General features: G+C 40.8%; 1 protein-coding gene across 1 annotated transcript; it reads left to right on the top strand.

Moving 5' to 3' along the window:
• Nucleotides 1-7,475: 7,475 nt before the first annotated feature.
• gpr26 (G protein-coupled receptor 26) lies at nucleotides 7,476-11,681 on the top strand. Its single transcript, XM_023287678.3, has 3 exons — nucleotides 7,476-8,622; nucleotides 9,213-9,326; nucleotides 9,981-11,681. The coding sequence occupies exons 1-3, from the start codon at nucleotides 7,952-7,954 to the stop codon at nucleotides 10,258-10,260; spliced, it is 1,065 nt and encodes a 354-aa protein (XP_023143446.2). The 5' UTR covers nucleotides 7,476-7,951; the 3' UTR covers nucleotides 10,261-11,681.
• Nucleotides 11,682-13,928: the final 2,247 nt, after the last annotated feature.

The following is a 13,928-nucleotide window of genomic DNA, read 5'->3' on the forward strand; positions in this document are numbered from 1 at the left end:
GATTGTTTTTTTTTCTTTCAGTGTTGATGTCACCGCCTTGACGAATAGAAGAAAAGCCTGTATTTGGGTATGTAGGACCGGTAGTCCAGAGGTAGTGATGGTGGTTTGGAACCTGGAGAGTGCAGGTTCAATCCCCCACTCTGCTCAAGCTTTTTTTTCACATTTGGGCAAAATTCGCCAAAAATACTCTTTACACTCTTTACACTCTTTACACTCTTTACACTCGGGCAACTTCTTGGTTTTGCAGGAACCACCCTTCAACTCCAATCCACTGACACTCCACACCACAGACCACAACCTTTCCACTCCACTATCATCCTCCACAAAGTTCCCAGTGGGGATTCGAACCGTGACCCTCCACATGACAGACACACAACCTATGTGTGAGCTATCTTTCACACAAGCTCCTTCGTGGACTTTGTTGTAATGATGGTTGAAAGAGGTTGTCATACAACCAAAGTATGTATATATTGTAAATAAAGCTGCTGTAACAATGTAAATTTCCCCTGGAGTGGGGAGAAATAAAGAACTTTATCTTATCTTTATCTTATCTTAAAAAGTGTCAAAAGAGCCCTGGGCTGGATTCGAACCAAAAACCTCCTGGATGAGAGGCAGATAACTTACCACTGCGCTATCCTTTCTACTGGGTGTAACTGTTAGTTTTCGTAAATGATGGTACACAAAACTATTAAGGAGGTGAAGATAATAAAGGTACTAAGGTGGATTTCAACCGGGGACCTTCAACATGCCAGGCAAAAAACTTACCTCTACACCACCTGTCCTACAAGATGCTGCTCTAACTTTGCTTAAATGATGCTAGCAATTAGTACTGGCGCATCCAAAGGACACATAAAAAGTGTGAGTGGGGATTTGAACCATGGACCTTCAACATGTGAGGCACAGAACTTAACTCTGCACCACATTTCCTACAAGGTGTTGTTGTAAATTGGCTTAAATGATGGCATCAATCAGTACTGGAGCAATCAAAGGACAAATAAAAGGTGTGAGTGGAGATTTGAATCATGTGAGGTACAGAACTTACATTGTAGGTTTGTTTCTGAGACTGAATACACCCAATCTCATCTGATCTGCAAAGCTAAGCAGGGTTGGGCCTGGTTAGTATTTGGATGGGAGACTACCTGGGAATACCAGCTGCTGTAAGCTTTTTACTTCTCCTCACAACCTGAACAAGACACTGCTGGTCATTCACTAGAGACAGCTATCAACTAAAACCTCTTGGTTTCTTTATTATACACTCTATGAGGTGGATAAGCTGCAGCTCATGCTGATTTATTGCTGGTTCTGGTTGGAGCCAAAGAACAAAGGCGTCACCTGTTGGAGCAGCTGATGTCCTGCAGCCTCTTCACCACAGAAAGCCTCTGACAGCTTCAATTCTTTACACTCTGACTGCAAGACACCAATCACATAGGAACATATACATGTGTGGAACAAAGAGCTGAGCTGACACTCAACATGTGTTTGACCATTTATTGATAAAGACATTCAAACATGTCTAGAGATAGAACACCAACGCACGGTGTAAGAAAGGTCAGAACAGACTTCACCTGCTCAGGAAACTGAGGTCCTTCGGGGTGCAGGGAGCAATTCTGAGGACCTTTTATGGTTGTGTGGTGGTATCAGCCATCCTGTATGGAGTGGTCTGCTGGAGCAGCAGCATCACGGCTGCAGACAGGAAGAGACTAAAGAAACTGGTTAAGAAAGCAAGCTCTGTCCTGGGCTGGTGTTAGACAGGAGGATGATGACAAAGCTGTTGTCTATCATGGAGGACATCTCCCACCCCCTGCAGGAAACAGGACCATCACCGGCAGCTCCTTCAGGGACAGACTGCTTCACCCACGATGTTTGAAGGAGGTCCTTCCTTCCTGCAGCAGTCAGACTGTGTTCAATCAAACCTGCTCCCAGTAGTTCAGATCACCCATGAAGTAACTGCAATAAAATGTAAATAAGTCAATATGTGCAATTTCACAAGGTTTTTTTTTTTACAAGCATTTCTATTTCTTCTCTAAGGAGAAAGCATCTATTTATATCTGTGCACTGAGTGCTGCTTTTCTTTTTACTTTTTTTCCTATCTGCTACTGCCACACTGAAAATTTCCCCACTGCAGAATCTACCTATCCATCCATCTATCTATGGTCCATCTACCTCCCTACCTATCTATCCATCCATCCATCCATCCATCCATCTCTCTCACGGGTGTGGGGGTTGATTCACCTGTTCTCAATCACCTTAATCCACGAAGGCCCGGTTCTTCATTCTTCCGCTCTCTGCCAGACCAGAGACTTTGAAACCAGAACCTTTCTCCTACAATTAGTCTGGTTTCCCCTTTTTGTTTTCACCTTGGTTTAGTTATCCTTTCTGTGTTGGTTTTAGTTTCATTCGTTAAATAAACTCCTTGTAATCTTTGACCTGTGTCTGCAGATGTCCTGTGACACCAATGATCCCATCTGATATTTAGCATGTTTTCAATTATTGGTCCCATTTCTTAAAAAAAAAAAAAAAAAAAAAAAAAAAAAGCCCTCTGAAATCTGATCAGATAAATGAATGTGAAACTACTTTGGGACTGCTGCAGCTGCCTCCCTCTGATCTTGTTCCTGCCCACAGCACAATCTGATCAGTGAAACACTGAAGGACAACTTCAGCATGTAAAACATAAATAAGCAAAGGCTGCAACTCGTGATTATTTTAATTTTAACTTAACTTTATGTGCTGTTCAAAAACTTTATTTTTTCTGCAAATGTGTAGTGATTCCAAATCTTGGTTATTGATCTCCTTGATTACAAAAAAAATCTGTATCGACCCGGAAAAAAAACAAACATGTCAGGCACCCTATGATGTTAACTGTTTGCCTGAATGTTTTTGTTTAAAATCCTCAGTAATAACCTTTGACTGGTTGCTCTTAACCCTGTAAAACTCACTGCTGCAAAAATACAACATCAGCTTATTTTTTAATTACTATTTTCTATTATATATATCTGAAATAAACCCTAATCTGGGGTCTGACAGCAGCATGAGGTCAAAGAAGCTGCCATCAGCTGCTGCACTTCTGTCCGTCCAGCAGATGGAGCCATGGAGCTGCAGTGAAGTGAAGAGCAGCACAAGGCAACCACCACTTCCATCCACTGACGCATTCAATTTGACTGACGCTAATTTTTTATTGACTTCCAACCACTAAACCAATAAAAGCTGCAAGCAGCGTTGGACGGGTCCTCGCATCCGAGCAGCCCGACTGGCCCACGCATATCCACCAGGAGGCGCTGCAACTGAGAGAGTAAAGTTTCAGGCAGATTGGAGCATGTACAGGCTACTTACACAGCACTTCCTGTTTCATGGCGAGACATCCAAAATGGCCGCATTCTGCTGGTCACCATGGCCACACCGTCAGACTGTTGCAGAGTATTTTGATAACCTTTGATCAACCATGACTGGTGTCCATCCTGACCAAATTTGAACTCTCTCGTGGTTACGGTGTTTGAGTTAATAGCTTTTTAAAATGTCCAAAAATGACAAAATGTCCAAAATATGAATCATATTTCAAAATGGCCGCATTCCGTGGCTCGCCATTTCCACGCCTTCAGACTTTTGCGGAGCGTTTTGATAACTTTTGATCAGCCATGACTGGAGTACATCCTGGCCAAATTTCAGCTCTCTCGGGGTTACGCTGTTTGAGTTTATAGATTTCAAAAAATGTTCAAAAATGAGTCATAATTCAAAATGGCCGACTTCCTGTTGCATTATGGGTAATGATGCAAGAGGCTTTTTTGTGCGTCTTGATGAGTTACATATGTGTACCGAATTTCAGAAGTGTAGGTCAAACACTGTCCGGGGGCTGAATTTTCTTAATTTTCTAGGGGGCGCTATAGAGCCATTTTGGCACGCACGCGTGCCATTCCCCGAAAATATCAAATTTTTCGCGGGTCCTGATGTGTGTGGCGATTTTCATGCGTTTTCGTGAATGTTTAGGGCGTCAAAAAGGCCGATTTGGAGGCGGACGAAGAAAGTATAATAATAATAATAATAATTCCTAGGGTTTCAATAGGTTCCTCGCACCACTTCGTGGTGCGAGGACCCTAATAATTCCTAGGGTTTCAATAGGTTCCTCGCACCACTTCGTGGTGCTCGGACCCTAATAATAATAATAATAATTCCTAGGGTTCCTAGGGTTTCAAAAAACAATCTATTCTGCGAAAAACAATTCAAAACAATTCAAATGAACAACACTAAATAGGGATCTCCTATCCCGGAACACTCGATCCCGCTGAGTGATTCACATAACAAACCGAACCAATCAGGTGATTCGAAGCAGTTGAGTGCTTCAAACGTCACTGAAGTGATTCAAACGTCACGAGTCACGTGACCAAACCACGCCTCGGCACAGTGGCTCGATACGTTTGCTTCATGAGCTACAGCGCATGTGTCAAAGCCTCGGGTATCAGAGGACCATCACTAAAGGTAATATTTACTATGCAAACTTTCTTCTCTGGTCAATACACACAGAAATAAACGCCACCAACATCTGGAGTTCATATTTTTAAAAACAACTTCAGGAGGTATTTCTGGCATCTTATTTTTTTTCTTTTTGAAGCAGATTATATGTGTAGCTACAAACAACTTGAACTTTATGCTGGTTAAGAAAAAATGCTGTGTATTTATGGAGTTTCACCATCTGCTCCTTCACTTTGTTGAAAAGGCAGCAGTGGAAAACTTCTCTCTTTGTCTGGAATTAATTAAAAAATCAGCACACCCACTATTGGCAATTTGTCATTACTTATAATTTATAGGATGGCCAGACAGCCGCACATATGACCGCTGTTATGACAAATAGACTGGTTTCTCGTATCTTGTAGCCGGACACTGGAGAAATCTCTTTCAATTAAACACCATAGATCACACCCATGCTTTTAATTTTCGTCCAGGAACTAATCTGAGTTAAATGATTTTTTTGCAAATTAGTAATTTTAACTTTCATCCTTACTCTTGGGGTCTCAATGAACAAGTTAATTGAAATTTTTAAAAACCCTCACATGTATGGCGGGCCCGTGACAGTGGTAGATGAGTCTATTCTATATTCAAGGAATATTTGAAAATAGAAACTACTATATGACTAATATTAATGTGACGGTCACACATCACAGTCTTGAGGTCCATTCTGTAAGTTCATTGTGTGAGTTTTGTCTTGTTTACACTGTAGATCCATCCATGCACAGCTACAACACTTGACTACAGAATGACAGAGAACCTTTTAGATCCTCTCCCACCACCAGACATGTTGTCTTGTTGGCTTCACACATGATCACAGACCTGTTTCAGATTGTTCTAATCAGCCGAAGCACTATATCACTAGAGTTGACTTTGTGGAGAAGATGTAGTTTGTGCCAAAACACAAAAATGTGCATATTATTAGGGATCCGTGATTTTGGATTTTTGCTGAAAACCAAAATTTATTTTGGGTGATATACCCACATTTTTTCCATTTTATTGCAGAAAACATCAAACTTCTCCTCTTGTGGTAATAATATATTATTATACTCTTATCATGATGGTACATTGTCAGATGCCAGCATAAAATATAATGCTTTTCAAATGTACACATTCATTAGGCAAAATAACAACATCCATGTCAAAATGACATTTTTATTTTTAGGCAACATTTTCAAACATAACTGTAAACTTTTCGGTAACAGCCATTATCTGCCTGTGAGTTTCCAGTTGGGACTGAGGCTGATTTTTGGTTTTAAGGCATTTATCGGTAAATACTGATGATGGTGATGCTGAAATCATCACTACTTTCTACACTGTCCACTGCTTTGTCAGTGTCTGAAGTTGGTGAACTCTCATAGGACTTTCACTTTGCATGGTCTTCACACCTCTGTAGACTTAATAAAGTCCTAAAACACATACATTTTAAATTATGTGGCGATATATGTAGAGGAATATAACTTTGTGATGCATGACTGTAGATTGAACTGTACCCCAGCATGTTGGAGTTTTTATTTTTAAGACGGTTGTTAACTGAACTGAAAAGAGGGCACACTTTAAATATTTAATTCTTCTTTGCATTTCTGAGGCACATAATTCAAAAGTGGGGTTTATAAAGCAGCGTTATATAAAGAATGCTTTCAAAACAGTTCAAGTTGCATTGTTACAAGCCAGGTTAGTGTGACAGTTATATGGACAGTAGTGACCTACAATCAGAGCCACGTACTGATATGACTCATATATGACTCATCTCTGGTGGAATGTAACCAAGAATAGTTATATAGGTTCTGCACTTGAGTACACTTTTGAGTTTTCATTTTACTCAAGAATTTCCATTTATACTTTAACTGAATATGAGGCTGTGAATTCTATTCAATTGACCGATAGGGTTACTGATGATTTCAATGAGATTTTACATACAAAGTATATGATCAGTTTATACTTTGATTGATTGATTGATTGATTATAAAATATAGATATTTGCTTGATTTTACGACCCAAGAATTTAATTTTAATTCAGTCTGCCTCCATCACCAACATTAAAATGCTACAGACATTTGTACACAAATATTCCATAATATGACACTTGCGGGGGCATCTTACGTAAATGAATATTTGTACCTCTGATACTTATGTTGTTTGGAATAGAGGGCTTTATCTGAATATTAATTCTGCCATTCTATTATTTGTGACCTTATGACTTCTTACTGACTTTTGCTCTGATGTGAAATGACAGGAAAATTGGTGTCATAATGGCTAATTCTACATGGGTCTTTCAAAACACAAATGTTTGTATTTCTTTCTTTGTGAGGCTACTCTTTAATATGATGCATTCCCTAGTTTCTTATCCCAACCGCTCCATGACAACTGAATGCATAGCCACAACTCTAAACCTAAATCTAACGTCAAGTTTTAACCCTCAAACAGCCCTTTTAGTATCAGAGTTAGGATCAACTAAAATGACTCCACAAATGTCCTCAAATTCAAAGCCTAAAATTCAAATAGGTCCACACAAAATGGATGCAGATCAGCTTGTTTTTGGTCATGAACCACTGAAAACCCAACGCTCCATACAGTGTATCTTCCTGTACAGCTCTGTCGGTGTCAGCTGAGGTGGTACAGCTTCATTGTGGACTAACACCCAGCATGTACTGGACCTGCTCCACTGAACACTGCAATGTTGAATCTCTGATCTCCTTTTTCTGCAGTGATTTCTGGTCTGTGGAATAAATCGAAGTGCTTGGTGCTGAGAAATGTTTTTAATGAACGTGATGATGATGACGGGAATGAATCCAGTCACACCGATCTGCAAACATTAAACTAACGAACTGCACTATTAATATTCAAGAACTTATTCTACGTCTGTACAAAACTGCCAAGTTCAACGTGACGCTCATGACATCAGTGTTACCACCAGCTACGTAATGTTGCGTCGTGTTTCTATTTTCACACTAAAAAGCTATTTTTGAACAGTGGTGCACCAGCGTGCTTTAGACTCTGGCACAGCAGACAAATACTATAAGTAGCTGGAGTCGCAGAAGGCTTTAAGTACTTTTATGTCATTTTTTCAAAGCTGTCCATCATGTCGGTGCGCAATTGCGCAGCAAGGAACCCCTGAGCTGAGACCGGTGGCATGAGCAGGAAAAAACTACCGCAGCGCCTCCAGATCACAAACCTCCTGCTGTGACCCCGTTCCCACAAAGACAGACTGCCAATTTGTCTCAGAACAACCAGGTGAGCTGTTTCTACATGGATTCTACATGAATTCCCAACAACCCAATTGTCGACGCTTCTGGACAGATCGCCTCGTTTGTTGAAGATATTTGGATCCTGGGAGTAGTGAGGATCACGATGTGCTGGACTCGTACAGGCTGTGACTGCAACTCACGATGACAGTTTGCAACAGGACGGTGGATGCACTTTTCAAAAGTCGGGATATTTGAGAGGAAGCGTCATGGACGCAGCGGACATAGTTGCTTCTGTGTTGGTGTTAGGGATCATTGTCGTGTCGCTGCTGTCCAACGTTGTGGTGCTGATCTGCTTTCTGTACAACCCGGAGATCCGCAAACAGGTACCCGGTCTTTTTATTCTCAACTTGACGTTTTGCAACCTGTTGCTGAGCGTGTCCAACATGCCACTAACTCTGGTCGGGCTCGTCACCACGGGCCACCCCGGAGGCAGCAGCTTCTGTCAGATTGTGGGTTTCCTCGACACTTTTCTCACCACGAACTCCATGCTCAGCATGGCAGCTCTCAGCATCGACAGATGGGTGGCGGTGGTGTTCCCGCTGAGCTATCACTCCAGAATACGGCACCGAGATGCGGTGATAGCGCTGGGATACACGTGGATACACTCGCTGTGCTTCTCCACAGTGGCCACCTGCCGCTCCTGGGTCGGCTACCACCAGCTTTACGCATCGTGCACTCTCTGCAATGTGAGGGCGAAGGGAGCCGGGACGCAGTTCATGGTTTTCACGGTGGCTTTGCACTCTCTCACTTACCTCCTCACGCTGATCGTGTTGTGTGTAACGTATCTGAAAGTGCTAAAAGTTGCAAGGTTTCACTGTAAACGCATCGACGTCATCACTATGCAGACGTTGGTGCTGCTGGTGGATATTCATCCCAGGTAAACAACTCTCAGAGACACAAACTGCAGGATCCACCTGTGTTTTTGATTTGTTTGTCTTGAAATGTTTCTATCCCCTTTTATTTATTCCTGTAGCCTATGTGAAGTATTTCAGGAACCTTTTGCTGATGCTGTTTTAAAATCAGAACATGTTGGAATGAAGGTTAAAAGACACAAATATAGAATATGCCAGAAAACCTGCACTTAGTGTTGAAGGTCTTAAAGCTGCATCCTTAGCTGATGGAGTTATTGCAATGCATTCATTTGCTCCTGCTTGCAGATCTGCTGCTTGTATCTGTTTGGGGAAAAAAAACTTTAAATTACACGTGTTGCTTCCAGATTTAGCAAGTTCTTTGGACACAACAAGCCATTTTAGTCAAACAATTAAACTCTGAATTCCTCCATTTACATAATTGATATCTGTGAAGTGTGAAAATAATCCAGGAGCAATTATCATAGGTGAGACTGCATAGTTGACTGCTTTTCTTCAGATCCTATCCCACGTGTTTTCTCTTTGGACGGCTTCATTATGTCTGCATGTCTGTGATCATGCCTCCTGGGTTGATAATAGCACCTGTGTGCTCTGGCAGCGTGCGGCAGAAATGCTTGGATGAGCAGAAGCGGAGGAGGCAGAGGGCCACCAAGAAGATCAGTACATTCATCGGCACATTTGTGGTGTGCTTCACGCCTTATGTCATTACAAGGTGAGCAGAGATAATACTGTGTGGTGGGGTTTCTGTGTGTTGGAATGCATGTGTGTGAGAGTCTCCTGCCTTTTAAAAAGCAAGGTTTACCACACAGCATCAAGGAGAGACAACATGTACTGACATATGTTTCAAATTATATTCCTAGTTTAGTTTTCAAGAATGAATCTATTTAACAGAGTTATTCTGGACTTTAACTTACCCTGAATTTAAATGCTGATAATTATTTTGCACGCTGTCTTGTTATCTGGTAGCATTTCAAACATCTTCACTGCTTCATTTTTATAATGTCAGAGCTGATGACAGAATAGAAATGTTCTTATCACTGAGTCTTCAACATCAAAACAGTGACTGTTGTTTTCTACTTTGTCTTGCCTTTATTTTGTTTAGTTGGACAGAAAATTGGATTTGTCATAAAATACATTTTAATCAGCAAAAATTCCACAATTCGCAAAAAATATGCCACCCATCAGTTTACATTCCCGAACACAGTGATGACATTAGTGTGATGACATTTGCACAACGTTGCAGTGGTTCATTACATGCATTCGATGTCTTCCACTCCAGTTACACTGATCTAAGAAATAGCTGCTACACTCCGCCCAAGGATTGTGTGTGACTTTTCTTTTTCTGTTTGTGCTCTATTTGAGGTAGAATTGTAGAGCTCTTCTCTCCGGGGCCCATAAGCCCTCACTGGGGTGTGCTGTCCAAATGCCTGGCCTACAGCAAGGCGGCCAGCGACCCGTTCGTCTACTCACTGCTGCGTCACCAGTACAGGAAGACCTGCAGTCTTCTGGCTAACAAAGTCCTCAAGAGGAGTCCACTCAACTCCTCTTCCTCCCACGGGACTCAGAACAATGCAGGGAGGAGCGACAGCAACTCCAATGCAACCAACAGCGTCCAACCAGCCACCGACAAGCCGCCCGGCCAGTGAAGGTCGCAACTTACAGACACAGTAAGGGCACTTTGGATGTCTTGGATTTGACATCTTACCTTGAGCTTGTGAGAAATGGCAGCAGATTGACCTCTCTCTGATTGACCTCAGAGTGAACAAGTTTGTCACCTAATTACTTGAGGAAGGACAAGACTGGCAGTAGTCTGTATTTTTTATTATTTTGTTATCATCAACAAATTTAGTGAAAAGACCAAAACCGACAATGTATTAATCCATTTGTCAATACTTAGACTTTCTGATGTACTCAGCTAATTTATCCGTGCTGAGAACATGATTTTTTTTAAAAGTAGTCACAAATTAACACAGATTTTTTTTTTTTTTTTTTAAAAAAAGGACAGATCATTTGTGTAAACAGCTGGGTACTGGGTTTTGTTGACTACTTTCAGCTGCAGCAGGATATAGAAAATCACCAGCCTTATCCTTCAAAAAAGAATCGGCCGGCATCTATTGTAGGTTCTGTATGTGTGTGTGTAGGGTGTAATGGTATTTAGTATTTAATACAAGTATAAAACAGTCTTTTTCTACAAAAAGTGACAGTTTCTGAGGTAGTTTTGTAGCATACTGGTAAATTTGTGTCTGTGTAAAATGGAAAACAACATTACAGTGACTACTTTTAAACTGCAGTGCACGTGTTGCTACATCTCCAAAATCCAGAAATCAGGAGTCCATTACCTCAAATTGGTAGAAGTTGTGTGATTTTTTTCAAAAGACACTGATTAGGCCTTTAAATATAATATAGTTAAATATAAAGTGTTACATCCCATGAATGGCTGCACATCTTGATAAAAATTCAAGCCTAACTTCTGACCTCAGTGATGACTATCAAGCTGGATAAAGTGCTGTATGTGTTCATGGAGTGATTTACAACAGAAGGTTGTTTTGACAGTGCCATTGTGGCACCACACTGATGGTGAAATTACTGTGTATCGTAACTGTGAGGCCTGAGTTCTAAAGTGCCTTGTAGACTGTGAATTCTCTGATTTAATCGAAACACAACACCGTTTGCATATTTTCAGTATTTTGTGCTATGGTTAAGTGTGATGATGAAGTCAGTTTGTTAGTTTTTAGGTAGCATTTATTTTGTAATTCAGTCTCATTGTTTTGTTGCATCAGACAAAATCGGGTGAAATGCTATTTGAATGTGGTAGCAACTATTCAGTGATTTGTAATTAACATTCCAGCTCATGTCATATGAGTGGCTGTGTGTCATCTGAGTTGTAAAAATGATTTATTTTGACAACACTGGCAAATCAGGATGTTGTGTTTTTACTTTACTGTGACTCTATGAAGCCTTTAGGAGGCAGGAAAAAACTATTTATTTTTTGTCAAAACTGTCTGATTTTTGCTAAATACATTTGTGATTTTAATGCAATAAATGCTGTGCATTTTGACATTTTAAAACCTCACCAAAGCTTCAACTTACACTTTTATTAATAACTGTATTTAGTGCTATATGACATGAAATGACGCATAGAGAGTTCAGTAGATTTTGACGTGAACAATGCCAACATCTTTACTCTCCCACGCCGATTAAGTCAAGGAGAAAGAATAATTAATTTGAAAAATCATTTATTATGTGTCCCTCCCACCACTGCTGCTGACGACGTGGCAGCAGAACAAAGGCTTTTTTACAAAAGCATCAGGATTGAAAGTTAAAGGCTTTCTTAATTGCAGAGCTGCTGGAAGGAGTGGGAAAAGAATAAAAGGAGGCAAGAAAAAGACACGAAGGTAGGCATTACCTCACTGGGTTCAGGCAGCTGTGGCAACACTAAAACATTCTGTCCATCTATATCAACCATCCTCCTCAACTTCACTGTAAATCAAATCAAAAATATGCAACAATCCTGACTTTTTATCAGTCAGAACTGCCTTTAATGATTTTTATTGTTAACCAACGGAAGCCAAAAGCTGTATTTACCATGTCACTGTAGAGCACACTAACCAAAGGCAATTAGCGGGAAGTATTCAGAAAGTTTGGAAGGATCCCCAGTCTGGAGGTGTGTGCATAGTGCATCTCCCTGGGAGACTCAGCGAGTGGGTGAGGTAGACACAAACCTGCCATATACGAAATACTGTGTACAGACCTTGTGATTAAGCCACCATGCGTAGGAAGTACAAGAAAGCCGAGGAGGAAGCAAAACCAAGAAGAGTGCGCTGGCTGACTTCGTGCCACACCAGTGTCAGGGTGCAAGAGGGTCTCCCCGTCTCACAAAGTAAAAGTTGCTCACACAAAATGTACAAAGTCCAAGGAGTTGTTCAGTTTTGTGACCTTTAAATGCAAAAAAAAAATGAAAATGCATCTTGTGCAATTTGCCATTTACTTGAGGCATTCAGGCAGGTCTCTTGAATTACATACCATCCATTTATAGTGCAGCAAGTCTCTCTACAGTGTTATCTGACAAGCTATTACATTTCATCATGTCAAAAACAAGTGAAGAGATCCATACAGTATGTTTAAATGTGGCATAGAAAATACATCTGGGTGAGATTCAGGAAACAAAACCTTACAAAAACATCCTACTTGAACCATTAAATACCTGTAAATACATTGAAATTTCACACAGGTAACAAGAATTTAAGGAAGCAAAGAGCTGCTAGAATTGATATGTGTGTTTCTAATAAGTGTAGTAGAAGAAATTGGCTGTCTGATTGTGCGAAACCTCCAGAGTCACCCGAGTACAGCAACTCCTTTTCATCAGTGGCAGCGACACTAATCTGAAGAAGTAATGAATCATCCATCACAAGCCGAGCAAACTTAACTGACTGATCTTCCTAATTTCTTTATTAAGGGCAAACAATGCATTTCACTGTACGCTCCGTTGGGTTTGCTCGTTAATTATAGAAATCCAGAGCACGTTACACATCAGTAGGTGTTTAAACATCACAAATCACTTGATCACAGCAAACAAAACATCTAGTGATAATGAATACTGTAGATGTGCCTTTCCATTATGTCTAATTGTCTCATGTACTCCCAGTCTTCTGTTTTTCTTTGCCCTCAATCCCTGAGCTTTCCTTAAATAGCAGCTCTTTTAGACCTCCTCCAGTGGACCGACTACTGACATATTATCTGAATCATGGGAATGTTGTACTCAAATGTCATAGTATTCCCCATGCCCTCAAGTCAACAGCCTGCACTGCTCATAGAACTAATAAAAAATACCAGCTATTTCTGTCCAGGAATGCTGTATTTGTTTTTGCTGCGGGCTGTAATGTGTCTTTTTGTCTCAAAGGCATTTGCAGCAATGTTTAAAGAGTATCACTGCCTGCAAGTGAAAACCTCACATATTCAGTTTTCAGTATCCTCAAGGACTTCAGACCTTCAGACAGCCTTTAGATTTTATCCATTTGTAACAATTGGATAATCCTGGATAAGCATTTTTGTGCAAATTCAGACAGGAGATGATTCAATCTAGCCGTGGTCAAGAAGGTCAACAAAACCCGATATTGGACATTTTCACAACATTAATGAGCAGCGATGGTCGTTTTGATATCATCCGCAATTCACCAGAGGGACAAGGTCTGTGCCACATGTCCATGTCTGCTGCAAAAAGCGTATATTATCCTAATGCCATTGGAAGTGTGTTATGCTGCAGCCATCTGTTCAGCTAGTAAACATTTACCCAGCGTGTGAACATGCCGATGTA

Source organism: Amphiprion ocellaris, chromosome 16 (genome assembly GCF_022539595.1).
Source record: "Amphiprion ocellaris isolate individual 3 ecotype Okinawa chromosome 16, ASM2253959v1, whole genome shotgun sequence".
Taxonomy (NCBI): Eukaryota; Metazoa; Chordata; class Actinopteri; family Pomacentridae; genus Amphiprion; species Amphiprion ocellaris.